The 25449-nt window shown below is 44.9% G+C and overlaps 1 protein-coding gene across 2 annotated transcripts in view; it reads left to right on the top strand.

Moving 5' to 3' along the window:
• Positions 1-25449, top strand: part of PSTPIP2 (proline-serine-threonine phosphatase interacting protein 2) — a 41688-nt gene that overhangs the window by 13454 nt on the left and 2785 nt on the right. Inside the window, exons 2-14 of one of the 2 annotated variants that reach the window (XM_066615721.1) lie at positions 2012-2112; positions 4468-4545; positions 6229-6263; positions 7903-8009; positions 11222-11284; positions 12517-12615; positions 14404-14449; positions 15187-15266; positions 16281-16379; positions 17573-17669; positions 19194-19275; positions 20527-20561; positions 22717-22779. In XM_066615721.1, the coding sequence (XP_066471818.1) occupies positions 2012-2112; positions 4468-4545; positions 6229-6263; positions 7903-8009; positions 11222-11284; positions 12517-12615; positions 14404-14449; positions 15187-15266; positions 16281-16379; positions 17573-17669; positions 19194-19275; positions 20527-20561; positions 22717-22769 (975 nt within the window). In that variant the 3' untranslated portion in view covers positions 22770-22779. The remainder of the gene's footprint in view (positions 1-2011; positions 2113-4467; positions 4546-6228; positions 6264-7902; positions 8010-11221; positions 11285-12516; positions 12616-14403; positions 14450-15186; positions 15267-16280; positions 16380-17572; positions 17670-19193; positions 19276-20526; positions 20562-22716; positions 22780-25449) is intronic. The other variant, XR_010793812.1, reaches the window with a different exon arrangement.

Genomic DNA, 25449 nt, shown 5'->3' with positions numbered 1-25449 from the left:
GTCTCTGTCCCAACCCAGCTTCCTCATCAGCCTAGTCTTACCCTTGCTTTTGTTTCTTGGTCACGCTAGACTGTGGCAGAATGTTGGTGAAAACCTGGGAGGCGGTGACTCGGAGCTGTAGTGTGTCAGCTCCATGCGAATAAGTACAGCAGTAAAACAGGTTCACCCAGAAAGAAGGCTGTCACTTCGGCATACCCAGGGGATGTTCAGGTATATCGAGAAATACTGGCTTAAAAAATAAGTTTCCCCCTTCCTATGGGAGTGCTGAGAGTTATTATGCTATGGGGGGGGCAGATTTCCCGTCAGTTATCCCTCCCGTTGATAGCACAATGGTTCTGGGTGTTCCTGTGTGTTGCCAGCTAACCACAACCATGCCCAGCTTGACCTGTGCCTTGAATACAGCTTGGCCTGCAGAAATCAGTGGGTGAATCATTTTGCAACCTGTAGAGGAGCACTGTCAACTCCTTGCCATGGGATGTGGTGATGGCATCTGGCCTGGATGCCTTTAAAAGGGGATTGGACAGATTGATGGAGGGGAAAGTCCATCACAGGTTACAAGCCATGATGGGTATGTGCAACCTCCTGAGTTTAGAAGTAGGCTACCTTAGAATGCCAGGTGCAAGGGGGTGGCACCTGGACACAGGTCTCTTGTGTCTTGTGTGCTCCCAGAGGTATCTGGTGGGCCACTTTGAGATACAGAAGGCTGGACTGGATGGGCTTTTGGCATGATCCAGTGGGGCTCTTCTTATGTTAAGACCTAATATCAGTTGATCAAGCTCTGTTAAAGGTGCAGGAGCAGAGGTTTGTGCAGAAAATAACAACCCTACCTGCTGTGCCCCACCTCCATTGTACATTCTGAATGGTTGGCAACCTTCAGTCTCGAAAGACTATGGTATAAGCCTACAGCACCTGGTATTCCCAGGCGGTCTCCCATCCAAATACTAACCAGGCCTGACCCTGCTTAGCTTCCGAGATCAGACGAGATCAGGCATGGAAAGACTATGGTATAAGCCTACAGCACCTGGTATTCCCAGGCAGTCTCTCATCCAAGTACTAACCAGGCCTGACCCTGCTTAGCTTCCGAGATCATGGTATAAGCCTACAGCCCCCGGTATTCCCAGGCAGACTCCCATCCAAGTACTAACCAGGCCTGACCCTGCTTAGCTTCCGAGATCATGGTATAAGCCTACAGCCCCCGGTATTCCCAGGCGGTCTCCCATCCAAGTACTAACCAGGCCTGACCCTGCTTAGCTTCCGAGATCATGGTATAAGCCTACAGCCCCCGGTATTCCCAGGCGGTCTCCCATCCAAGTACTAACCAGGCCTGACCCTGCTTAGCTTCCGAGATCATGGTATAAGCCTACAGCCCCCGGTATTCCCAGGCGGTCTCCCATCCAAGTACTAACCAGGCCTGACCCTGCTTAGCTTCCGAGATCATGGTATAAGCCTACAGCACCTGGTATTCCCAGGCGGTCTCCCATCCAAGTACTAACCAGGCCTGACCCTGCTTAGCTTCCGAGATCATGGTATAAGCCTACAGCACCCGGTATTCCCAGGCGGTCTCTCATCCAAGTACTAACCAGGCCTGACCCTGCTTAGCTGAAGAGACAATAAGCAGGGCTTTGCCTTTTTGTTTTGATGAATTGGCAGGAATTTGGGGAAGAGGCTCTTGTTTTGAAAAAGCATGTTGTCATTCTCTGTAGCCATCGTCCAGCACTTGTAGTACGCAAACAGGTCTCTTTCAGCTGACTTTCTTCTGGTTTTGATTTCTCAAAAAGTTTCACAGTTCTATCTGGTCAATCATGTGAAAAAGTCTGGAACGCGAGAGAAACTGAGGCTGTGTTTTCTGCAAGCAGCCCTGTCTGAACCGTCCAGGTGTTGCTTTTCATTTGTGGGAGTAACTTCCCCAAAGTTTGAACACGTAACGAAGACCATCAGTGATACTTTGCTTGATGTGCAGAATGGCTTGTCTGTCTTCTAAATATATCATGCTTATAAACTCGATCCTTAGACGCCGGATTTGATTAGCACAGCTGGATATGATGGGATCCTCCAACACCTGAACGATGGCAGGAAGAACTGCAAGGAATTTGAAGACTTTTTGAAGGAAAGGTACCTGCTTTTCTTTCCTCCCTGGAATGACTCTCAAAGCTCTATTTTTTGTCTATAAACTGCTGTTCCTGAAGCCTCAGTGCTGGTAACCAAAAACAAAATCAACACTATAGAATTAAAATGAAGTGCCACCTTTAGGCCATTTCTGCCGAATGTTGCATGTACGCAACAAGGACCAAATGTGTATACCTGTGGGGTGGGCAAAAATGAGTTAAAATGAAGTAAAAACTAAAGATCACAACCAACTGTACAAACCACCAAAATTTAGGAAAAAGTGCTACCTTTGTAGAAACTCAGCAGAGATGAAGAAGACTGTGCCCCCTTCGGGAGGGATCTGCCTTGATAAGCCTCTTTCACTGAAGGAAAGCTCTGATTTGGGTTTCAAAGTGGTTTAAGCATGTCTACTCAAAAGTAAGCTCTATTGAGATCAGTTGGTCTTACTCCCAGGTAAGTGTGTATATGATTTCACCCTGAAGGCCTTAAGCCATAATTGTGGGTGTGCTTTGGAAATACTTAAAGATGAAACTTCAACAGAGCTCTATTGATTTTCTATGAATCCAAATATCCTGGCTTAAAGCCTTTCCTTGCAGTCCAGGTGATACTGTGGTGGGTGGATATAGAGAACATCTCTGCTCAGTAGATTTTCCATGGGGTTCAAGTGTCTGCTCTGTCTGTCCTTGGAAGGCTTTAAATGTCATATTTTCTGATTTTAAATGCTTTTTGTAGCGTGATGTGTCTTAGTGGTTCTTCTTGGCCACTTCCTTCTCCAGCACCTTCTAGGATTTCTGGCTTTTCTTTACCCATAGTCATGGTCTTGTACCCTATCAGGATTTTAACCATAACATTTTCTTGAGTACCTGTTCTATGTCTCTCAAAATGATTGTTGGACCTAAGAGAGGAGACCTCAAGTGTGCAGAGAACAATAGGTGCAGTATCAGTATGCTTTGAGTCATATTGTATAGAGCAGGGGTGTCCAAAGTTTTTGGCAGGAGGGCCACATTGTCTCTCTGACACTGTGTTGGGGGCCGCGGAAAAAAGAATTAATTTACATTTAAAATTTGAATAAATTTACATACGTTTACATAAATGAATATATTAAAGATGAACTTATATGAATGAATGAAGGTCTTGCAATAGCTCCAGGCCTATAAAAGGCCTTGCAAAAAGCAAGGACAGCCTTTCCTTTGCTGCTGCTGCTGCATCACAGATGTGAAACAACAAGCAGTGGAGGGAGCCCTCATCCCACAGCTCACGCAAGAGGTCAAACAGTTGCCCTCATGCTGAGAGCCGTTGCTTCGGGCCAGTGTGGGCTCCAACAAATCTCCAGAGGGCCAGAGGCTCATTGGAGACTGGGGGCTCCCTGAGGGCCACATCGAAAGGCCTCGAGGGCCGCAAGTGGGCCCAGGGCCGGGGTTTGGACACCCCTGGTATAGAGCAATAACTCTATATTGCTCCCAGTCTACTTTTTTTAGATAACTTTTGTTATCTAAATAACAAAATAACTTTTGTTTTTATTGAATTTTTTGTTTGAATATTTTCTCATTTACCTGCTGGAAAGCAAACCACAAAAATGAAACACCTGGTGGAAAGCAACACACCTAGTACAAAACAACACACACAATGAAACACCAGAGCAGGCACTGGTGTACCTGGGGGTGCAAATACCCTGGTATGCCACCTGGCTGGGGTGCCGCTGTTACTCCCTCCCCCTGCCACTTTTTTTTTTTTAAAACAAAGCACCTTTAAAGGGCCTCAGAAGGCCTTCGGATTGCTATGGAGGCTATGCACAGCCTCCCCAGCTACCTCTAGGCCTTCTGAGGCATCCAGAAGGCGTGAAGATGTCACTTCTGGTCTTCTCTGAAAACCAGAAGTGACGTTTTTTGGCCTCGGGGGAGTGTTTTGAGGTCTTAGCCCCAGGTGGCACAGGGGCCAGAATCACAACTGAGAGCAGGATAATACAGTCCACTTTGTGAGGAAGATGAGGGATGAGGCCTCCTCTTCCTTTCATCCCACATGTCCATTGAAAGGGAAGGAAAAGGATATGTTGGGCCTTCTTAGTGCACCATTTGAGGTCTCAAGAATTTGAATAATTCTTCCAGTGTGGTCCCTTCTTTCCTCCAGTTGACTCTGGGCTGACCTTTTAAATAAAGAATTATTCTGGGCCAACTCTGAGTTTCCCCTTCTGTTGCCCTGGCATATCTTCAAGGCCATCAAGGCAGTTGCCTCCTAAGAGGTTTCCTCAGGAACACACAAGTCTTCGTCGACACAATGTCAGGTTTGCTACCCTTCAGCCACAATGGCCCTTCCTCTCTCCTACTTTCATGACAATTTCTATGTGTTTCCCTCTTGCTACAGGGCTTCTATAGAAGAAAGATATGGCAAAGACCTTATAAACTTGTCAAGGAAGAAACCATGTGGACAGACAGAGTTGAAGTGAGTCCTCATTATTTTCTAAAATTAGTTCTAAAAAAACTTTTTTTACTTCTTTTCTTTACTTCTTCTGTATCAGATTCTATGGGCCACAAGAGGTAGTGAAAGGAAGGGCGAGATGATTCCGGAGGAGGCTGAACATTCATCTCCAACCTGTTCCTGGGAATGAGCATCTAGCCATATAGCTCCAGTTTCCTAAAAATTGCTGATGTTGGGCTTGTAATCAAGCTTCCTCCTGCCCAGAAACTAGTTCCTGCTTTAGTGGAGATTGTTTAAGGCCAAACTGAGGAGTCCTTGTTGCATGACTGTTGGGATACTCAGCTGAGTGGAGAAAAGTTTGTCTATGGCGAGACTCCAGATTGTGAAAAGATATGCTCAAGATTCAGCTCTCAGATCCCATTAGGAAATCTGGTGGCAAGCATATATGACTAATCCACTAGAGGCTGGGGACCTTAGAACTACTGTGTCATGTTTAGGCACTGTGAATTATCATTGCACTGCCCCTTCATGGGCAAATGAATCTTCCTTTCTTCCCTTAAATTTGGGTAAAACCTGCTGCTGGCTTGCAGTTAGGCTGCAGTCCTATACACACTTACCTAGGAACAGGGCTTTTTTTGTAATGGAACGCACCGGAATGGCGTTCTGGCACCTTTTTTTCCCTCCTCTCCGCCCCCACCTTTTTTCCCTCCCTGCGCTGCCCCCGCCCCACACTGCTGGCTAGGGAGGGATTCGAACCTCCAACCTTGTGCTCCACAGCCCAGCACTCTCTCCATTGGGCTATAGGAAAGCCTGTAGTTAAAGCCTATAGTTAACTTGGCCAACAGTCTGAGGCTAAGAGGCAGAGAAGGAAGGCCCATAGCCAGGGAGACAGACCAGGGACAGACTGCGCTTGCTCCCAGTGTGGAAGGGATTGTCACTCCCGAATTGGCCTTTTCAGCCACACTAGATGCTGTTCCAGAACCACCTTTCAGAGCGCGATACCATAGTCTTTCGAGACTGAAGGTTGCCAACACATAGTTAAAGTGTTCAGAACTAATATATAAGGTCTTGAGTCCAGCTGGTGGCCACCAGCGCCTCAAGTATTAGTTCCAAACACTTTGAGCCTAAGAGCTTTTATGGCTCAATTGCTAAAGTGCTGGTCTTTGAAGCCAGAGGCTAGGGGTTCAAATCCCTATGAGGAAGAATTTTTTTTTTTTTAAAGGTGGGGAGGTGCTCCATGGCTGCAAAATATAAAGGTTGGTTGCCAGTTGCCAAAAGGGGGGCCAGTTGAGGCTGCAAAACTCCTCAAAGTTCAGTCTCAGGCAGGCTTTTTTTTTTACCTTTTTTTTTTAAAGTCCCAGGTAGGACTTAACCCACAGTTAAGCTCCTGGAGTGAGCCCCCTGCTGGAGGCTGTGGGTTAAGTCCTACCTGGGTTAAGCCAGCCCTATTGGGAAATCTGGAAGTTTTGGCCCATACTTGTGGGAAGGCCAGTGGCAATGGAAGAAGTCCATTCTCACACAGGCCTGATGATGAAATGTGTGCTCTTAATTTCAAAAGCTGCATAATTTGGGTGTTGCAATAGCTTCAGTTCCTACCACTTTAGAAAGACTGCTTGGTTGCTGCCTTGCTGTGACTTAAAGTAAAACCACGTTTAAAAAAATATTTCCCAGCCTCTGACTGTGTGCCTGTTTTTTTTTCCTCTTAAGCACTCTGAAAAGAGCCCTAGAAGTTTTTAAGCAACGTAAGTAACTTATGTCCGCTAGAACTATTAGGATCCTCAGCTAGACTATGAACAGAAACATACAGAATATTCATACATGTGTATTTTGTGCAATGAGCAATTGACAATAGCTCAATGCTTGCATGTTGCCTTGGAAAATTTCATGTATTATATAACTTCCTTGAATTTAATTGAACTTGCTTTTACAATTTAATGTCCATTGTGCCATTTCCTCCCAAAAACGTTTATGGTGGATTGCAAATTAATCCAGCCTCAGAAGAGGAATGCTGGTTCCCTTTACACTGTTGGAAACAATAGCGGGTTAGGTGACTTGCCTGAGGACACACCCTTGCAAGGGAAGCCCCAAACCAAGGCCCTTAAGCCATATGTGACTCTGCAGGGTTTAATTGGAGCCAGGGGTCAGTCAGGTTGGACACTGGCCCATCACAGGGCCCACATGATCAGGCTGGTCCTTGAACCCCTAGTACTAGTGGTTGTGTTCAATGGGCAAGATGATTGGGCAGGTGATTGGCGCCATGGAGGGCCCAGTGCAGAGCTTTGCCCCAGAACTTGACAGCCGCATTGATTAAGGCTAAACCCCAAGACCTGTTGACTGAGCCTTTGAGACTATTTCCAAAACCAGGGCTTAGGCACAGAAAACATCAACTAGGTTGTAGATGTTCTGTGTCTGAAAAAAGAAAAGAACAATAAAAAATTACAAAAACTAGATTTCTGTGATCTGCATTATTTCTGCAAATCAAGCAAATGTTTGTATTTTATGCTTAGTTTTGCATTCCTTCTTTTGCAAAGGAATGCAAAACTTCTTCCCTTCTTCTCTTGGGGATGGGTTATGTATGCCGATCACCAAAGTCTTGTCCACGAGGACTCCTATATGTCAGGCTCCTTGAATTTCACCTGCCATTGGGTGTAGGCTTTTGTTGCAGCAACTGTTACCCTGCACATGCCTGATCTCATCTGATCTCGGAAGCTAAGCAGGGTCAGGCTTGGTTAGTACTTGGATGGGAGACTGGGTGCTGTAGGCTTATATACCATAGTCTTTCGAGACTGAAGGTTGCCAACCTATTTGTTATGAACAGTAAGATATTAAAATGCTGTGTCTAGATTTTGTTTTTCAATCTTGGTTGCAGCTCTGTTTCAGAACATCTTGAGTACGCTTGCCAATGAACCCAGATGTGGTATCGTGCATTTGCCTCTGTTTTGCTCCCACCATCCAGAATGGCTCCCAGGGGCAGCTTGCACACTGCAATGAGGTTTCCTGCAAAACATAGCCTTTGCAGACCTCTAGCTACACCACTGCTGGCTACGGTGCGTTAGTGTTTGACTTGCGTTCAAATGCTACCACTCTTATAGACTTCGGAGGCATCCTTGGATAAATTGTTAGTTTTCAACTGTGCTTTTCTGTCTGTAGAATTGCCGAAAAGGGGGAAAAAAGTGATTTTCTTACCAAGTTTGGCAGCTTGGGTGAACAAATGTTGTAGCTGACTTTTCATTCCAATTATTTAGGCTAAAATCCAATTATTTAGGCTACAATCCTATAATGCTTTCCTGGGAGTAAGTTCTATTATTTTCAGTGAGACTTACTTCTGAGTAGACAAGCATAAGATTGCTCTCTCAATGTTGTTGCATTTCTTGCTTTTAGAGGTGGACAATGTAGGCCAGAGTCATATCCAACTGGCCCAGACCTTACGGGAAGAAGCAAAGAAAATGGAGGATTTCCGGGAGAGGCAAAAGCTGCACCGTAAAAAGGTCAGGAGTAGAGATGGGTGGGTACTTAACATCAATGCTGAATTAGTAGTGTGGTGGTGGTGGGGGGTTGCACGTTGAGTACAGCTTGCCTGCGTGTTGCTGTCACAGCCTCCAATGCCTTCAACTTCGACTGGGAGGAGCCACTTACATGGGGAGTCACGGCAACTGCTGTTCTTATCATGCCCCCTGGCCACACTACTGTGCTGAATGAACACTCTGGTAATACATTCTTGGATTTAGGTTGGTTATGTGCAGTCTAAGTAGACGATGACTCCAGGAGACTATTCTACTCAGCCAAACTTGGGAGGATCAAATTCATGTGGCGCTTGGCAGCAACAAGAGCACTAACTGCTTTCTGTGCTGTGCCTGTCATAGGGATGGGAGCTGAATATTTTGCAGGAAGTTGAACCAAACTGGAACTCATCCCCTCCAAAATGATCCAGAATAACTTCTTCAGTGAACTAGAGTGGAACCTGAGCTGGAAATCTCTTGGTTGCCTTGAACTTAGACCAAACAAAAGAAGCACAACCCATTCAAAATAAAGGGTTTAATAATCAGGCACCCCCCCTTATAATTATTTGTTAATGTTTTATTTTCTCCAATTGTAAACATCGTATTTGTAAAAACTTTTCAAAAGAAATAAAAGAGCCAATTTGAATCTTCCCTTCCCCCATTCCAGTTAAGTAATTTATGTTCATTGTACCTGAACCTCTTACTGAATCACTTTTTAAAGTAAAGGTCCAAATCAGAACTGAGCCAAAGTTAACACAAATGCTGATAACACAAATCAGAATCCAATTTTTAAATGGTCTTTCTCCTTAGTATTTTGACCCAACTGTGTACATGCATTTTCAAGGATATGAAGTATGAGAAAGCACGATTGGGTCTTAGTAGTGCTGTTGGACAGACTGTTAGTCCTCCATTGTGACCTGCGTACAGGAGTGAGTTTTCTGAAGTGAAAAACTGTTTGAATGGAAAGTGAGGGGTGTGTTTTGTTGCAGTCTAGTATCTCAGGCTGCTGACTAAGCACAAAGTTCCATACATATAAAGAAACAAACACATAGATAGGAAGACTTCGCCTGTTATCAGCAAAACTAGGTGAACTTTCCTAGGTGGACTTCAGCTTAGAAAGTAAAGGAAGAGATGATGTGAATATCAGCTGTTTCTTATAGATCTGTGTATCCCATGGAGCTTGAACTCAACTGGACCACCTGTCCATCTAGCCTTGTCTGCTCACTGGTCACAGTGCTCCAGGGCCTGCAGTGATAGAAAAGACTATCACCAACTAGCTGCTTCTTTTAGCTGGAGAAACCAAGAATCAAAGCTGAGTTCTTATGCATGGAAAGCGTGTGCTCTGCCACTAAGCTGGGATGAAACTGCAAAATATCTCCCCATGAAACTGCAAAATCTACTTTCAAGTTGCACAACCTTTTGCTGTGAAAGTCATAAACTGTGTGGAACTCCTGTCTTTTGTTCCATAGGCCATAAAACATGTAGCCTCGCCTGTTTATATGGAACAAGCTTTCAACAGTTGGTATAGATCCAGTGACTCCAATCTCCAAATTCCTAGATTATAGATTCCTATCACGCTGGTGTTTTGCATTTACCTAAGTCAGATCCTAGTAATCTTGATCTGAGATTGTGTGGGCAAAAGGACCACTTTATATTGTTAGGCTGAGATTAAACACAGATCCTCATGTAAAAAATGGATAGTGGAGATCAAGCATGCATGTGTTGAACATGTGTTCTGAGTCAGGTGTGCTTATAGCCAGTCTGAACACTCTTTCCACCCACACATCACAGGTTAAATCTAATGAGCATCTGGTGTGGACACGCATGCACATCCACTTCTCTATCACTCGTATAACATTTCCATTTTGCTAGTTGTGTTCATCAGCACTAAAGGACTTTTTATGGAGTTATAGAATATTAGCGTTGGAAGGGACTTTAAAGGACATATAGTTCAGCTGCCTGCTTAACTGCAGGCAACTTCAGCCTCCCTGACAAATGGCTATTCAGTCTCTGCTTGAAAACTTCCAACTAGGGAAAGCCCACAACTGTACGATGCAGTCTGTGGCAGTCTGTTTCTTATGGTTAAGAAATTCTTCCTCCAGTCTAGTCTACATGTACTTCCCTGTAATTTCAGCCCATTGGTTCTAGTCCTGCCCTCAGAAGCCACAGAGAGTAAGTCCTTCCCTTCGGTGTGACAGCCCATCAGATATTTAAAGATGTCTGTTCTATCACTTCTTAGTCTTCTTGCCTCCAGGTGAAACATACCAAGCTCTTTGAACCTTTCCTTCAATGTATTTAAACCATGGTGTCCCAAAATGGACGCAGTGTTCTTTGTGAGGTCTGATTAGTGTAATATAGAGTGGAATGATTACTTCTTGTGATCTGGAATCTGCCTCTGCTACTCCAGCCCCATCATCTCCCCTTTTTTCTTAAAAATGAGTGCATTTGCTGCTGTCCTCAAGTTTGATAGTACAGAATGTTTGGGTTGCATGTTTGAAGTTCCTCATTCCTTTTATACCTGCCTATCCCATGAACCCTTTGCTCAAGTCCAAAGTTTATTCCTAAATGCTGTAATAATGTGAGAGAACAAAATCTATGCAACCAGATAGAACTTCCTTGTTTGGAGTGATTCGTGTGTTGCATTTCAAAACTTTGAAGGGAAAACTGTTAATCTTAATGTCAGCTTTCAAGCTCAGAGCTGCAGGGGATTTTCCTCTCCCCATGAAACACATAGTCAGGGCTCAGTTCTATCCAACTTCCCAATGCTGATGCAGCCATGCTAATAGGGTGTGTGTTGCATCCTGCTGTTGGGGGGGGGGGGAGTCATGGAGGCCTCCTTAAAGTAAGGGAATATCTAATCCTTTTAAAGATATGCCCCACCTTTGTGGAATTCAGACTCCCTGTCAGATATTGGAATCTGTATGGATTGCAGAATACTATAGATCCTGACTGAGGAGGATCATTTTTAGGAGGAAGTCTGTGGCTATTGTATTTTGCAAGATGGGGTTTATGGCAGCCACCATATTTGCATATCTTGTTCCATGTGAGAGGGAAGTTTTTGAGATGTGGCCATGTATTTTTAAAAGGAGAACATGACAGTTTAAATCCTTTCCATTATGATATCTTGGTGGTTCCTTTTCTATTTTCTATTTTTTGCAGTGCAAAACAGACCACTAACAACCTTGGTGTTCTTTCCCCAGATTGAACTTATAATGGATGCAATTCATAAAAACCGGAATTTGCAGTACAAGAAAACCCTGGAAGTGAGTTACCGCTCTCATCTGCTTCTCATGACTTTTGTTTCATGGTCATCACCTTATCTTGATATCTGGGTGTCTTAGCAATCCATAGGATATAGACAGATTCATGTTCATCCAGCAACAGAAAACACTTAGGGGGAAAAAAGAGGATTTGGATATCCTGCAGTGACATTCCTGGGTGGCTAGAGACAGGTGAGACCCTCCTATAATTGGTTTGCTGTTCCCCAATTTCTCTTAAGTGTGCCAGGAAAAGAAAGGTGCCTCTTCTATCTGCCAAGCTTCAGTCCTTACCTTCCTCCCCTATTTTCTACCTGAAACAGTCAGTAAAAAGGAAGAGTAAAGACTGAAATGGGATTATTCCCCCCCCCCCCCAATAAAGTCAGCTTGAAAGAGTGACTCTTGTTGCATAGAAGGCTGACTATTACTCATAGTGGTTCTTAAACTTTCATAGAACTTAGTGGTACAGATGTCAAATTGGTTTGTTTTTTTGTTTTTGTTTATTTGCCATATTTTTATCCCGGCTTTTCATCCTAAGGGGGAGAAATTAAAAATTACCTCTTTAATAACTGTTTTTAAGTTTTCAACATTGTTGTGCCTCTTGTATTCCTTTGAACTAGAATGCTCACTCTTTGTGTTGGCATTTGTCAACAGCGCTCAGAATAGAAAATGTGCCAGTCTTTCTCCCATTTTATAGATGCAGGAGAATCTGGTGTGACCCTCCTGTGTGATCTCTGAGGTTTGCTGCTCCTCCCCCAGCCCCTTCCACTCCTCTTGTTTGTTCACGTCTCATGGCCCCTCCCCCCATGGTCTCAGAATGGATGGGGAGAGGGTTACATAGTACCCAGTGGTCCTCATGCAGCCTTCTCCTATCCTACGGCTAGACCTTCTCTCTGGGATCAGGGCCTTAGGCTGACTTCTTGGCTTCCTAACCTCAGCTTTCAAAGAGAGTAGGGCAAATGTGTATAGGGACCACATGGCTTCTCGCAAAATCATTGGGTTGCTGTGGGGATGGGCCCACTTCATGGCTGAGCTAAGTGGTCTGCAACTTGCACAATGGCTTATCAGTGATGCTGGCCAACATTGTCTCTGTGTTCTTAGTGGGTGGGGTTTCTGCCTGGCTGAAGGGCCTCTTCCTGGTCACCTTTGGCCACACAGGGTGATGGTTTGGTGTGATCTGGGGGGAAGTGATTTGGAACCTGTTGATTGTGGCCTGTTTCGTCTCATGACTTTTCTAGGCAAAGCGGCTGTATGAGCAGCGGTGCAGAGACAAAGACGAAGCGGAGCAGGCAGTGCACCGGAGTGCCAACCTGGTCACACAGAAGCAACAGGAAAAGGTAAGAGGTGCAAGTAAAGAAGAGGGCTTATGGAGAACAGTGAAGAGAGAGTGATGCACCACAAGGATGACTGTCGTTCTTTATAGACATACTAACCCCCAACATGCGTGTTGTGATTTTGCAAGACTTTTTTCCAGAGGCATCTCTATGGAAATACCTGCACTATGGACTTAAACCGATTTAACAGTAATTTCCTCCAGGGATCTCTAACCCAGAACTCTCCTCACCCTCAACAAATTTAAATTCTCAGATCTCCCTCCAGGGGCTTCCCCATGCCTCCTAATGTCTTATAAGGCATTAAAAAGTCGCTTCCGGTTTTTCAGTGACACCGGAAGTCATGTGTTCTGAGCTCTATAGCTTGGTCTGAGCCTGGTAGAGACCAGGAATGGACATTTTTGGCCTCTGCTGAGCTCAGAAGCCCCTCCACAGGCTCTCCTCACCTCCAGAGGGTGCACGTGTGGGAGGGCCCAGACCTGATCTGCTGATAACGGAATCCACAGATACAGGATTTACAGCTGTGGGGGGGCTCTCTAATACTATTTTGAAAATTCCCATGTAAATGCCTCCTGCCCTGCTAGATCCTCTTCAGGCTGCAGTTCCCAAATGCACTTCCTAGAAAACAAACCCCACTGAATACAGTGAGATTCAGCCCTGAACAACCCTGCACAGATCTGCTTTAGAAGTTCCTTAATTTGAGCCACTCCCACTAAGTTAAAGGAATCCAGTTCATACTACTGCACTTGTTTGACTTGCTCAAGACTGACTGGTGAAGATGGAGGAAGACCTTTTAGAAAACAGATTATTGATTTAAAAAAAACAAAACCCTATAAACTTGTGAAAAAAAAGGTTTTTATAGGAAAAGAAAAATCAGGGCAAAAGTGCAAACATCTCTGAATACATATAAATACAATATAATACAATGAATAAGTTTCATATTTTAGATGCAGTTTGCCCTTAATCAAGTACTCTTTGTTCTCAGTATCATGTTGAAAGTATCAACTGTGTTTGGTTTTTTCCATGTGCCTAATCTACAGAGCAGAGCATTTTCCCCTGCCAGGTTTTACGATAACAAAAGGCCATTTTCTTAGTGGTTCTATTGTTCGACCATTATTTGCATTTTTTTCTCAGGGCAACTCAGGCCAACCTCATTTGTACCTGAGAGAATTCCAATCAGTTCTTCTGGAGTACTCATTTAGTTCACTCTTCTGCTTAGGGAAGTTGCTCACCTTTTATTCAATGACACACTCTGGGTCTTTCCAAGACCAGACTTCGATCTTCAAGGCACCTCCTTTTCTGTTCTGGGCTTCTCTCCTCAGGGTTACAATAGCAACTTTGGGGAGGGGCAAATTTCAACTGGTAGATGGTGTAGGTAGGGGAAAAGAATTGTCTCCAAAGGGGTCAGGTTCTCCCCATCACCTCCCCACAGCTGCTTTTTGTTAGAGAAGATTCTGAGTTCAAGTGCATTTCTTGATTCTGCTTTTCTCGCAATGTTCTGTCATTTGGTTTCAACCTGAAGTTGTGGAGACTTGGCCACCCTACTTCTTTTAGGGTTAGAATTTTGTGTCTAGGACAGAATTTGGTAACCCCTAAAGCAGTCTCCAATTCTATACGCTTTATGAATTTCCTACTACTAGGTATTCTTGTTTCTGCAGAAGTACAGACTGGAGTGGCTGAAATGGATCTTCTTTGCTCCTTCCCCGCTGTTGACCAATGCAACCCCCCCCCCGCTCAGCCCAGCTTCAGAGAGCTGTTTATTCATTTATTCTCTTTTTTTGTCCCCATGTCCAGCTGTTTGTAAAGTTGGCTCAGACAAAGACAGCCCTGGAGGATTCAGGTGAGTGGATCCCTGCCAGCCGTTGAACAGGCCATCTGAACTGGGCCCTTTAATGGCAGCAGTGGTGTAGCCGTGGGGGGTGGCACTGAATTATTTTGTAAGACGTCTTGAGGCCCCCTAAGCAGGGTGGAAAGGTGGGATATAAATTCCTTAAATAAACAAACACAGGGTCATGTTCAGTAGCCACCAAGAGAAACAAAAAGTGGTGGATTGGAAGGGTGGTGGTGGAAAAGGGGCAGAGGCTCCAGATGTCTGATGTGCCAGAGATTGGTTATCCTTAACTCTCCCACTTCCTCTGTTGTCTTCCTTTCTCCATCTGGGGAGCATTAGTACTGCTGTTGACAATATTGATTACATTAAGACTGTAACTTCTTCTGGGCAGAGACCAATTTTCTGTTTATGTTGTGATGTGCATTGAAAGGGCATCATGCAACATAAATGTATAAGAAGTTAGCACCCATTCCTTCAATACTCTGAGCAGAGGCGGGCCAAGATGTTCTGGCACGCTAGGCAGAGATTCCAAATGGTGCCCCCAGTGGCAATATTAAAAAAATGACAGCTGTCCTTTCGTGGAACTCATGTCTGTTGCTTGAGGTGACCTCGCCACTTTGCCTAATGGTAAACCCAACCCTGGTTCCAAAGCCATGTGGTCTGGAATTTGTTCCAAACGGAGTGTGCGGAGAACAGAGGACCACCACCTTGAAATGTGACTGACTTGCTCTTTGAACTAATTGCAGACAGGGTGTATCAGGCGAACGTTGGCACTCTCGAGAAAATTAGAGAAGAATGGCAGAATGAGCATGTCAAAGCTTGTGAGGTAAGCACTGATGATTCAGTTGCCCTTCCTCAGGGGATGGAATGCTGGACCAGTTGGTCAGGCTAAGAAGGAATGGTGTTTCACAGTCTTCCGTATTCACATTCCAAAAATTTAATTAGAAATAAATCCAGGAGAATTGGCAGCAACTTAACATGCTAAAATGGCTCTGTGGGGAATGCCACCACACACACACACACACACACACACACACACACACACCCCTGTCCTTTGCACACAGGCTTCAGATGGCTTTTTGGTCTGTACTTGGACTCAACTGTATCTTGGTGTAGCACAATAATTGTTAATAGCTTCCTCAAATGGGTAAAGTTACTTTAAAAGCACCCTGAAGGAGGGCCAGAATTCTGCTACATATTGTATGTGAGGAAGGCTTCTCAGAAACTTCATTTGGGACAAAATGTAGCAACCAGGTTGCTAATAGGTGGAAACATAACTTTCTGGCTCTGGCAGAGGCCATTAGAGTGGGTTGTGGGTCCATTGTATCCCAGGCTTCCTAATGAGGCATCCCGGCCCCAGGTTCATGTAATGATGGAACTGCTTAACAGTAGGGTTCGAAGAATGCATCCCCATCATTAAGCAACACTCACCTGTATTTGTTTCTACATGGGTCAAAGCAGAAGAGTTTAAATTTTCTTGTTAACGGAGTGTGGACATTTCTGAGCCAGTACAAAGTCAGAAATGTCCTGTGTCTTCAGCCCCCAAACCTGGTTATCTATCAGAACATGATTTTCCCAGAAAAAGACCAACTGGTTGGCAACTGTGACTGGAGTTACTGGACCACTGTACAGGTGAACTGGGAGCACTATGTGGGGCATAGTTGTGCATGGGGATTCTGTGGCAGGTGTGTGATGACCAACACAAGTCTCCACTCTCCAATTGCTTGTGCAATTTGGGTTTATCTTAAAAGTCAGGCCTACAATGTTGTCTTCATGAAGCAATTCCCAATTAAAACTTGTTCTCCAGCCTTAATGCTCGCTGTCACTTACACCCCTGCAGTTCTTTGAGAGCCAAGAATGTGAACGGATCAACTACTTCCGGAATGCTCTGTGGCTTCACGTCAATCAGCTCTCTCAGGAGTGTGTCAAGAACGATGAGGTAAGGAAGGCCACTCCTTGCTGTTCTCCAAGCCTTTTGCTATCTGTTTGAGGTACAGTCATCTCCTCCTTACTTTTTCCACAGTCTGTCCTTCTGTGCCTTTAATAGCAGCCTGATAAATTTCTGCATGGTTTTTCAGGCATATTAAAAGATACTGAGAGTCTTGTTGCATAGGGCAACACGAAATGGGATGGAAAATGCTTCCTAATAGATAGGCCAGAGGTTGGGTGAAGTAGACTCAAAGAGGTTCAGTGTAAAATGATGCCTGATCTGTGCATATTGCAAAGGGCTGGAGGAATCCTGAGAAGGTAGAGAGGATGGTCCCATTTCAGATAGCAGGAATGGATATCACATTTTTTGAACTCCCCTTCAAATAAAAAACTCCCTGCAAATGAAACCCTTTGACCTCAGGCAAAAAGGGCCTGCCCTCGCTCCTTGCTGTGCTAGTTTTCTTCTTGCAGGGAGTTGTTTGGTTTCTTTCCCTCACTGAGTATTTTGCTCCACCAGCAGAAATAAAAAACTCCCTGCAAATGAAACCCTTTGACCTCAGGCAAAAAGGGCCTGCCCTCGCTCCTTGCTGTGCTAGTTTTCTTCTTGCAGGGAGTTGTTTGGTTTCTTTCCCTCATGGAGTATTTTGCTCCACCAGCAGTCTGAAGAGGCACAGTCCATTCTTGCGCATTGGGATGATCTCCTCCTCCATTTGAAGCAAGCCTGAGTTTCAAAAGCAGGAAGGAAAATGGAGCTAAACTGTTCTGGCCCCAGATAATATTTTCTGCCTGCAAATTCCATGTCCCACTGCAGTAGATGATTTAGCTAAGAAACTGCTAGTCAATCACTATTGACTATGGGAACCTCCATGTTTAGAGGCAATCTACCGCTAAACACCAGTTGCTGGGGAGTAACAGCGGGAGAGGGCTTGTGCCTTTTCAGAGGCATCTGGTTGGTCACTGCAGGGACAGGGGAAGCTGGACTAGATGGACCTTTAGTCTGAACCAGCAGGGCTTTATTATGTTCTTAGGGGGCTACTTTCTAGTCACTATAAGAAATAAAACCAAAGTGAAACTTCTGGTGATCTGAGGAGGGTTCTCTTTCCCTGCCCTCTTGGCCTTGTGGCGCCTCTGTTTTGAGGGAATGGAGCACTCTCCTTTACCTTGCCTTTTTCTGAAAAGTTGTCTTCCTCTTGTGCTTTCTAGAACTATGAGGAAATCCGCAAGAGTCTAGAACTGTGCAGTATCGAGAAGGACATTGAGTGTTTTGTAAATGTCCGAAAAACAGGCGCCGTCCCCCCAAGTAAGTGGACTGTTGTTGACTGTCTGAGGCCCAAATTGCCTGTGATAGTGGCAGGCTCATATCTTTTAAACATGGGTCTGCCCTAGTTATGTGAGTGGTGGGGGGTATGAACAAAAGGGTCTAGAGGCTCCCCCCACCCCCAGCCAATGCCTTTTGTATCCACAGCCTCTCTCTTCAGGTGCTTTCCTCTTATCCAGTCTTGCTTTCAGTATTCAAGCTTTCCCAAGCTGGTTGGGAAAAAAGCAACTGGAGGTACTGATTAGTGGGATAAGAGTGATTTGGAGAAAGATTTCAGTACCCACCCCCCTGCACCCTTCTGTGCTCTCAAGCCGCATTCCTGATCCCCTATAGCACAAGAATGAATCAGATTGATATTTAAAGACACAGACCTATTGCTGTTTGTCTCCCCCCCTCCCCATCTGTTCTGCAGTCAGATGTGCATCATCTCTGCACAGTTTGGAGATATCCTCTAGAGGTGGTTCTTTGATTGACTGGCAAAGCAGCTTCGGATAACTAACACTCAAATAATGGTCCAATGTTATCAAATAATGGAATATTTCCTTGTATTGTTGAATGCATATACTATACATAAATTTTAAAAAGACCCAAATTTATAATGACAAAATTAAATTATGGTAGCCCAAGACAATGTTAGAATGGTGTACTATTTCCAAGCATTAATTGAAAACAGAAATGGCCAGGAGGTGGATCTCTGGCTACATCTGGCTACCATCTTGAATTTTGGTGGCCCCAGCCATCTTGTGAGCAAACTCCTCTTGAATGCTGGGAGGAGGGCTGGATGGCTGGCAAGGACCCATAAGAATTGATGGGGATGTGCCCCTCTTGGTCCTCCTTCCCAAGGTTGAAAGAGAGGAGTGTTTTTGTACTGGGCACCCACTGAGGAAGTAGGAGGACTTGTGGCACGCTCTTCTTCAGTGCTGTGAAGGTTCTTCAGTGTGGACAGCCAGATCCGTCCCTGGCTCAGGTGCGTGCCTGTGAGAGAAGGAGAAGGAGGAAGCATGAGCAGACATCGTAAGAAAAAACGACAGAGGAGTCTGTTGAAGCGCATTGCTTCTTTTAGAGGGGCTGTAGGTTTGCACTGAATTTTCAGATCACAAGCTGCCAATCAAAGTATGCCCCTTACTTCAGCAGAGGATTCTTTTATAACTCCAGAATTGGCAGCTTGTTGGGGACAAGCAGAAATCATGCCAAAGCTGTTTCTGCAGATGGCAGCTGCATACCTAACTCTCTCCCTCTCTCCCTGCTGCTGTCTGTTGCCACTCAAGCATGTCCTGACACTCAAGCATTCTATCTCCCTGCCAGCCAACTGCGGGAAGCAGGGGGCTGTTGTGACTTCAGGACATGGCTGAACGGTATTCGACAACTCGCCGGGGGTCTTGAGATGGCCAAAAACCTGTTAGGTTCCGACATGATTTTGCAGCTGAGGTTTCGTTTCTTTTTGCAAGTGTTTTAGCTTCAGCTCAGCTTTACAAATCAGCTATTTTCCTCCCCTTTTTTGCGTAGCCCCAGTGGTCTATGAAAACTATTATAACTCGCAGAAGAATGTTGTCATTCAAGGACGAAATCCAGCCCCAGCCCCGGGACGGTAAGAATAAAGGAAGTGCTCAGATGAGATGGGAGAGGTGGGGGCATGAAAGTGTCTGCAGGCCTCAGCCGGCTGCAGGGCCAAACTGTGCAGTCGAGAATGAGTTCTGGAACTGGCAGGTGGAGTGCCTTCTGGGGGTTGAGCAAAGGATGGGTATTTGCTCAGGTCAGGTAAGTGATCATTTACCAAAAGGGAAGCTGGGGGGGGGAAGTGAAAATTGGTGAGTGTAGAATTAAGCAAGCTACCTGCTGTCAGTCCCTCCTGCGAACATCATTTCAATTATTTCAAATGTTATCCCGCCTTTTATCCCCAATTGGCCCTAATAGTTCCATCCCCACTGCCACCACTCCAGTGTTTCAACATTCCCATACAGCGCCTGACTAGTGACCTCTGCTGGGAAGATGCAGATTGCCGTATTGCATGCAGAATGTCCCTGCGTTTGTGTTGCGTGGGTTTGGAGTCCCATCACTGCTGAGAGAGTACTGTCCTAGGCAAGCCACTATCTCAGTACCCCGCACCCTATCCTCCATTTGGAGAAAATAATATCGGAGAGCTGTTGGCCTGAAGTAGGGAGGCGCTGCAAAGGGATGAGAAACTGGCTTACTCTTCCTTGACAGCTTCCTCTTTTAAGGTAGCTCTCCTTTCTCCCTGCCCTCTCATGGGCGTTGGGAACAACTTTGTTCTTGCTGTTAATATTTATTGACCACTTATCAACAACAACAAGCTCATAAAGTGGCTTGCATCACAAAAGAAATGCAAGAAATGTTCCCTTTCCCGCAGGGGCCAATAGTCTTAAGAAAAGACATGAGGCACACTGGCAAACAGCCACTGGGATGCTGGGATGAGGAGGGTTTTTGCCCTCCCCCTTCTAATGAGAGCCACCTCTGCAAGAGATGCCTCTTTCCCTGGTTAGGAGGGAATTATGCAGCATTGTTCACAGGAGGAATTCTCATAAAAAAGAGGATTGTTGCTGTATTTTGCTTGCCCTTGAAAAGCACCAAAATCCTTTCCCTGCATTTTCAGAATGGAAAATGGGCTGGTGGGAGAAAATCAGTCCTAATGGTAACACAGGTCTTCGCCCCAAGGAGCTGACAATCTAAAAATACCAGATAGTGGAGGCAATAGAAAAGGGGAGGAAAATGGAGGTCATGGTGAATGTGGGGAAAATGCATTCAGTTACGTGTAAGAAATGGGCATAACTTCTAAAGCACAATAGAATTGCTGAGTCCTATTGTTCTTATTGATCTGCAGGAGGCCACCATTACCCATCCCTTCCAGCAGGCAATGTAAGTGATCGAGCAGTTTCCTTCCCAACTGGAAGCCTTTCTCCAGATTAAGATTCATTGCTATCTGCAACTTGGGGATAAACTGGATGAGGGGATAGAAATCTGTGATTGGATGCCTCTGTCTCTTTAAATGTAAAACAGCTTGGGGAGAATTTGTATGGGTGGGTTTGGGGAAGGGATCTCCTGGCACCAGGCCATTTTTGTGATGGAGACTCTCTTGCCTGCCCTTTGCCTTGTTCGTGAGCCCTTAAGTTTTCTGACATTTTGCTAGCAAGGTAAAAGAAACCTGAGGCTCCTGGAATTTCTCACCACTCAGAGAGGTGGAACATGGGTACGAAATGATATAAATTTATGGAAGATCCAGTCACAGATCTCCACTCTCTCATCTATTTAGGCCCATAGTGTTGCTTGCTTATGTCAGTTTCTTCGGATTCCTATCATTTTTTTAAACAGTAATATTTATATATGCACCAGAGTGAGAAGCAAATAAGGAGTAATATTGATGTCGCTTTGAAAAGGAAGAGGGTGGCATGACATTTGGGGATGGAGAACTTGAATATACTCTTGGAGAATGTACTCTTGCTTGTTTCATTATTACATTTCCTAAAAGCCCAAACCAGTCTTAAGTCAATGTGAGGGCACTGTCACACCATTTCCTAAAACTTTTCTGTCCCAATTTCTCTTGAACAACTCTCGAAGTACAACTTTAAACATTTACTCCTAAAAGCCAAACTAGGCATTGCCCAACAGAGGCATGTAACAATCTCCAGGCTCTCTTTAAGTGAGACCTGTGAGTCTGAAGAAAGGGGAAGGAGCTGTTTCATCCTACCCCACCACACCCTTTTCCCCATCCAAAGTGCCCTTTTAAGCTGTTTTTCTGCCCATGGGGATAAACTACGACACCGTATCTTTTATTCTGTGGATAGAAAAACTGCTTGAACAGACAGCTAGGAAGTCTATATCTGCACTTGAACATGGAAACTTCTGCAGTAGGGATCGGCAACCTTTTTGGGCAAAGGGGCCAGATGTTTGGCAATCATGTAATTGCCGAACTTCCAGATTGCCAAGCTCCCAGGAGCAGGCGAGGGGAGCTTGGCTTGGGAGGTAAAACCTCCTGCCCAACTTTCCACACACTGGACAGGGAACGGAAGAGCTGCCTGCCCAGGCTTGCCCAGTTTCTGTGCTGCTGTTAGCCTGGGCAAGTGGCTGTGCCATTCTCGGGCACATGGCATTGTGTTGGAAGCCGGAAGGCATTGCCTCCTAAGGGCCCAATCCCATCCAACTTTCCAGCTCCAGTGCAGCCGCAATGTAGCCCCGAGGTAAGAGAACAAATGCTCCCATACCTTGAGGAGGCCTATGTGACTGTCCCCCCACCACAGGATACAGCGCACACCCCATTGATACAGTTGCACTGGCCCTGGAGAATTGGATAGGATTGGGCCCTAAGTCGCATTCTGCATGAGCCAGATGACTTTTCATGGTGATCTGGGTTTGGCCCATGGGCTGTAGTTTTCCAACCCCTGTTCTACAGCTACTTTTCATTTTTTTAAAAAAGTTGATTGCGCAAAATCTAATTTCATTCCATAAAGTTTAAGTGTGAATGTGAAAAATGGGCATGTGAAAATATGTGTTACATACAGTTAGAGATCCAAGACTGACTTCTAGCTCCCTGCTAACAGTGTACATTAGGTCTATTCATATCTTGTATCGTACATGCATTGTTTATACATACATAACACATAAGAACAGTACACAGGTTCATATAAATAAGATCAGTGATCTTATTTAAAAATAAATAAGATAAATGTTTTTAAAAGATCTAAGATCAGTGTGGGAACTGGATCCCTTGAAGAGTACAGAATGCATATATTGGTGTATGGATGTTGAATATGTGAGCAGAGCTTTTGTGATAGACCCAGGTTTGTTGCTGTTTAATGTGTGAAATGGCCCCCCTCTCATGGTTTTTCCCCAAAGAACCCCAAATAAAACAAGTACAGTTTTCTGTTGGAGGCCAGTAGCTCTCCATCCTCTTTCTCAGAGTGACATTTTCTAGGATTTGTGGTATGGGGAGTCAGAACGGTTGTGCAGTGTTAGGTTTGTAGTGTATGTGCCTGTTTCATCTTTTATAGTTCTAACTGTGATCTGTATTTTACAGTGGACCCTGAATACTCTACTGTCGATGGCTATAGTTTAATACAGCACCACTAGTCTAGAGAAGGTAAGCTTGTTGATGAAGAAAGAGATTTGTTTGGGGTGGGATGCCTGGGAGTTTGCTAGTGTGTTGAACCCAGTTATTTCCTGTCATTCAAGAGTGTTCTAGGCTGCGGAAAAGCTTCCACTATTGTTTCTCTTAAGAGAGACTTAAGTCAGCGAGGCTGTGCAAAATATGAGGAAATGCCTTTCAAAGGGTAGCCTTGCCACATTTGGGAAACAAACATAATGACTCATAAACCTTGGGAACTGGAAATGTTCTCAGGAGTTGACTTTGAGTCAAAAAGTTTTTCACCGAATCAAGACTTTCTCCTGCTTCAGTCTGGCAGCCCGATCTGATGCGTGCCTGTAGTGGGCACCAGGGCCTGTAGTGGGCATCAGTACAAGTTATGTAAATATAGGAAGCTGTCTTTATACTGAGCCGGACTGAGCCCAATACTGTCTGGTCTGATAGCAGCCACCTCTCCAGAGTGAGGCCAGAGATCTTTGTCCCACATGTCAGAGTTTTGAAAGGGAAAGAATGACATATTGCTTCCACCTCAAGCCTGCTATCTCTGCAATAAATCCTACTTCCAATTTTGATAGTTACTATAGAGCAAAATGCTGAAGGCCTGATGTATGAAGGGGTCAGGAGCCCTCATTCCCAAGATCCTTTAACTGGATATTTTCTGCTTGCAAAGCATGTACTCGGTCACTGAACTGTATTCCCCTCCCCCATGGTCAATATATTTGATTTATGTACCGTAAACTTTCATTGCCTTTTTGTTCTTCTACTTTTGGGTAGAAGCAATTACCCATATAGAAGCTACCCAAATAGTTGGGCAGCTAATAGAATAGAAGTACAACATCCCATTGCAGATATTTTCAATGTATCTCTTCTCATGGCACACTGACCTCTATGGTCTTTGCCTTTTGTGATGTCACTTTTGACTTCCCAGAGACACTTCTAGATTCTGTGGCTCTGTTTCTAGGGCAATGTTCTGTAGTAGCTATTCTATTCTAGTTCTGTTTGTAGTAACAGATAGTGGGGAAAGAGAGACTACAATTAGCTACTACAGATATTTGCCCTAGAAACAGAGCCACAGAACCCAGAAGAGTTTTTCAGTGATTTTCAACAGCTGTGCTCCAAGCTCCAGCAGCACCCCTGTGAACCTTTCATGGCACACCAGCTGAAAACTGCTGTCCTATTTAAAGTAAAATTATACAATTACAAAATCCTCTAGTCATTCCCCAAAGATGAGAATGGTGTTAGGTTGGTCAACACCATTGGTCGGGGGCTGGCCAAATGCCCACATCATCCAAAGAGCCCACCAGACATTGACTCCACAGTGCTTGGGGCAGCAGTTGCACCTGCTGTGTCATTATGGAATGGGCAGGGATGCCATAGGAGGACTTTGTCCTAGGGCCCCCAGCAAGCTGGCACCAGCTGTGCCTGAAGGCTTTAAAAAAGAAAAAAAAAGAATCAGCTTTATCTAGCACTGATGATGGGATCTTCCAATTAAAATCCACAATTGTGCAAATGTAGATTATAAATAGAATGACTGTGGCAGTAGCAGTGGATATTCAGAAATCTAAGGTCACTCCAGAATTTAGCCAAATGATTCAATGGAGAGAGGTGAAAAGCGGTGTGCCCCAAGGATCTGTCCTGGGACTGGTGCTCTTCAACCTCTTCATAAATGACCTGGAGACAGGTTTGAGCAGTGAGGTGGCTAAGTTTGCAGATGACACCAAACTTTTCTGAGTGGTGAAGACCAGAAGTGATTGTGAGGAGCTCCAGAAGGATCTATCCAAACTGGCAGAATGGGCAGCAAAATGGCAGATGCGCTTCAATGTCAGTAAGTGTAAAGTCATGCACATTGGAGCAAAAAACCAAAACTTTACATATAGGCTGATGGGTTCTGAGCTGTCTGTGACAGATCAGGAGAGAGACCTTGGGGTGGTGGTGGACAGGTCGATGAAAGTGTTGACCCAATGTGTGGCAGCAGTAAAGAAGGCCAATTCTATGCTTGGGATCATTAGAAAAGGTATTGAGAACAAAACGGCTAATATTATAATGCCGTTGTACACATCGATGGTAAGGCCACACCTGGAGTATTGTGTCCAGTTCTGGTCGCCGCATCTCAAAAAGGACATAGTGGAAATGGAGAAGGTGCAAAAGAGAGCGACTAAGAAGATTACTGGGCTGGGGCACCTTCCTTACGAGGAAAGGCTACAGTGTTTGGGCCTCTTCAGCCTAGAAAAGAGATGCCTGAGGGGGGACATGCTTGAGACATACAAAATTATGCATGGGAAGGATAACGTGGATAGAGAGAGATGCTCTTTACACTCTCACATAACACCAGAACCAGGGGACATCCACTAAAATTGAGTGTTGGGAGAGTTAGAACAGACAAAAGAAAATATTTCTTTACTCAGCATGTGGTCGGTCTGTGGAACTCCTTGCCGCAGGATGTGGTGACAGCATCTGGCCTGGATGTCTTTAAAAGGGGATTGCACAAATTTCTGGAGGAAAAATCCATTACTGGTTACAAGCCATTACGTGTATGTGCAACCTCCTGATTTTAGAAATGGGCTATGTCAGAATGCCAGATGCAAGGGAGGGCACCAGGATGCAGGTCTCTTGTTATCTGCTGTGCTCCCTGGGGCATTTGGTGGGCCGCTGTGAGATACAGGAAGC

Source organism: Tiliqua scincoides, chromosome 2, assembly GCF_035046505.1.
Source record: "Tiliqua scincoides isolate rTilSci1 chromosome 2, rTilSci1.hap2, whole genome shotgun sequence".
NCBI lineage: Eukaryota > Metazoa > Chordata > Lepidosauria > Squamata > Scincidae > Tiliqua > Tiliqua scincoides.
Note: the sequence above shows the minus strand (reverse complement) of the source record. Positions and strands in the feature narration are given on the sequence as shown.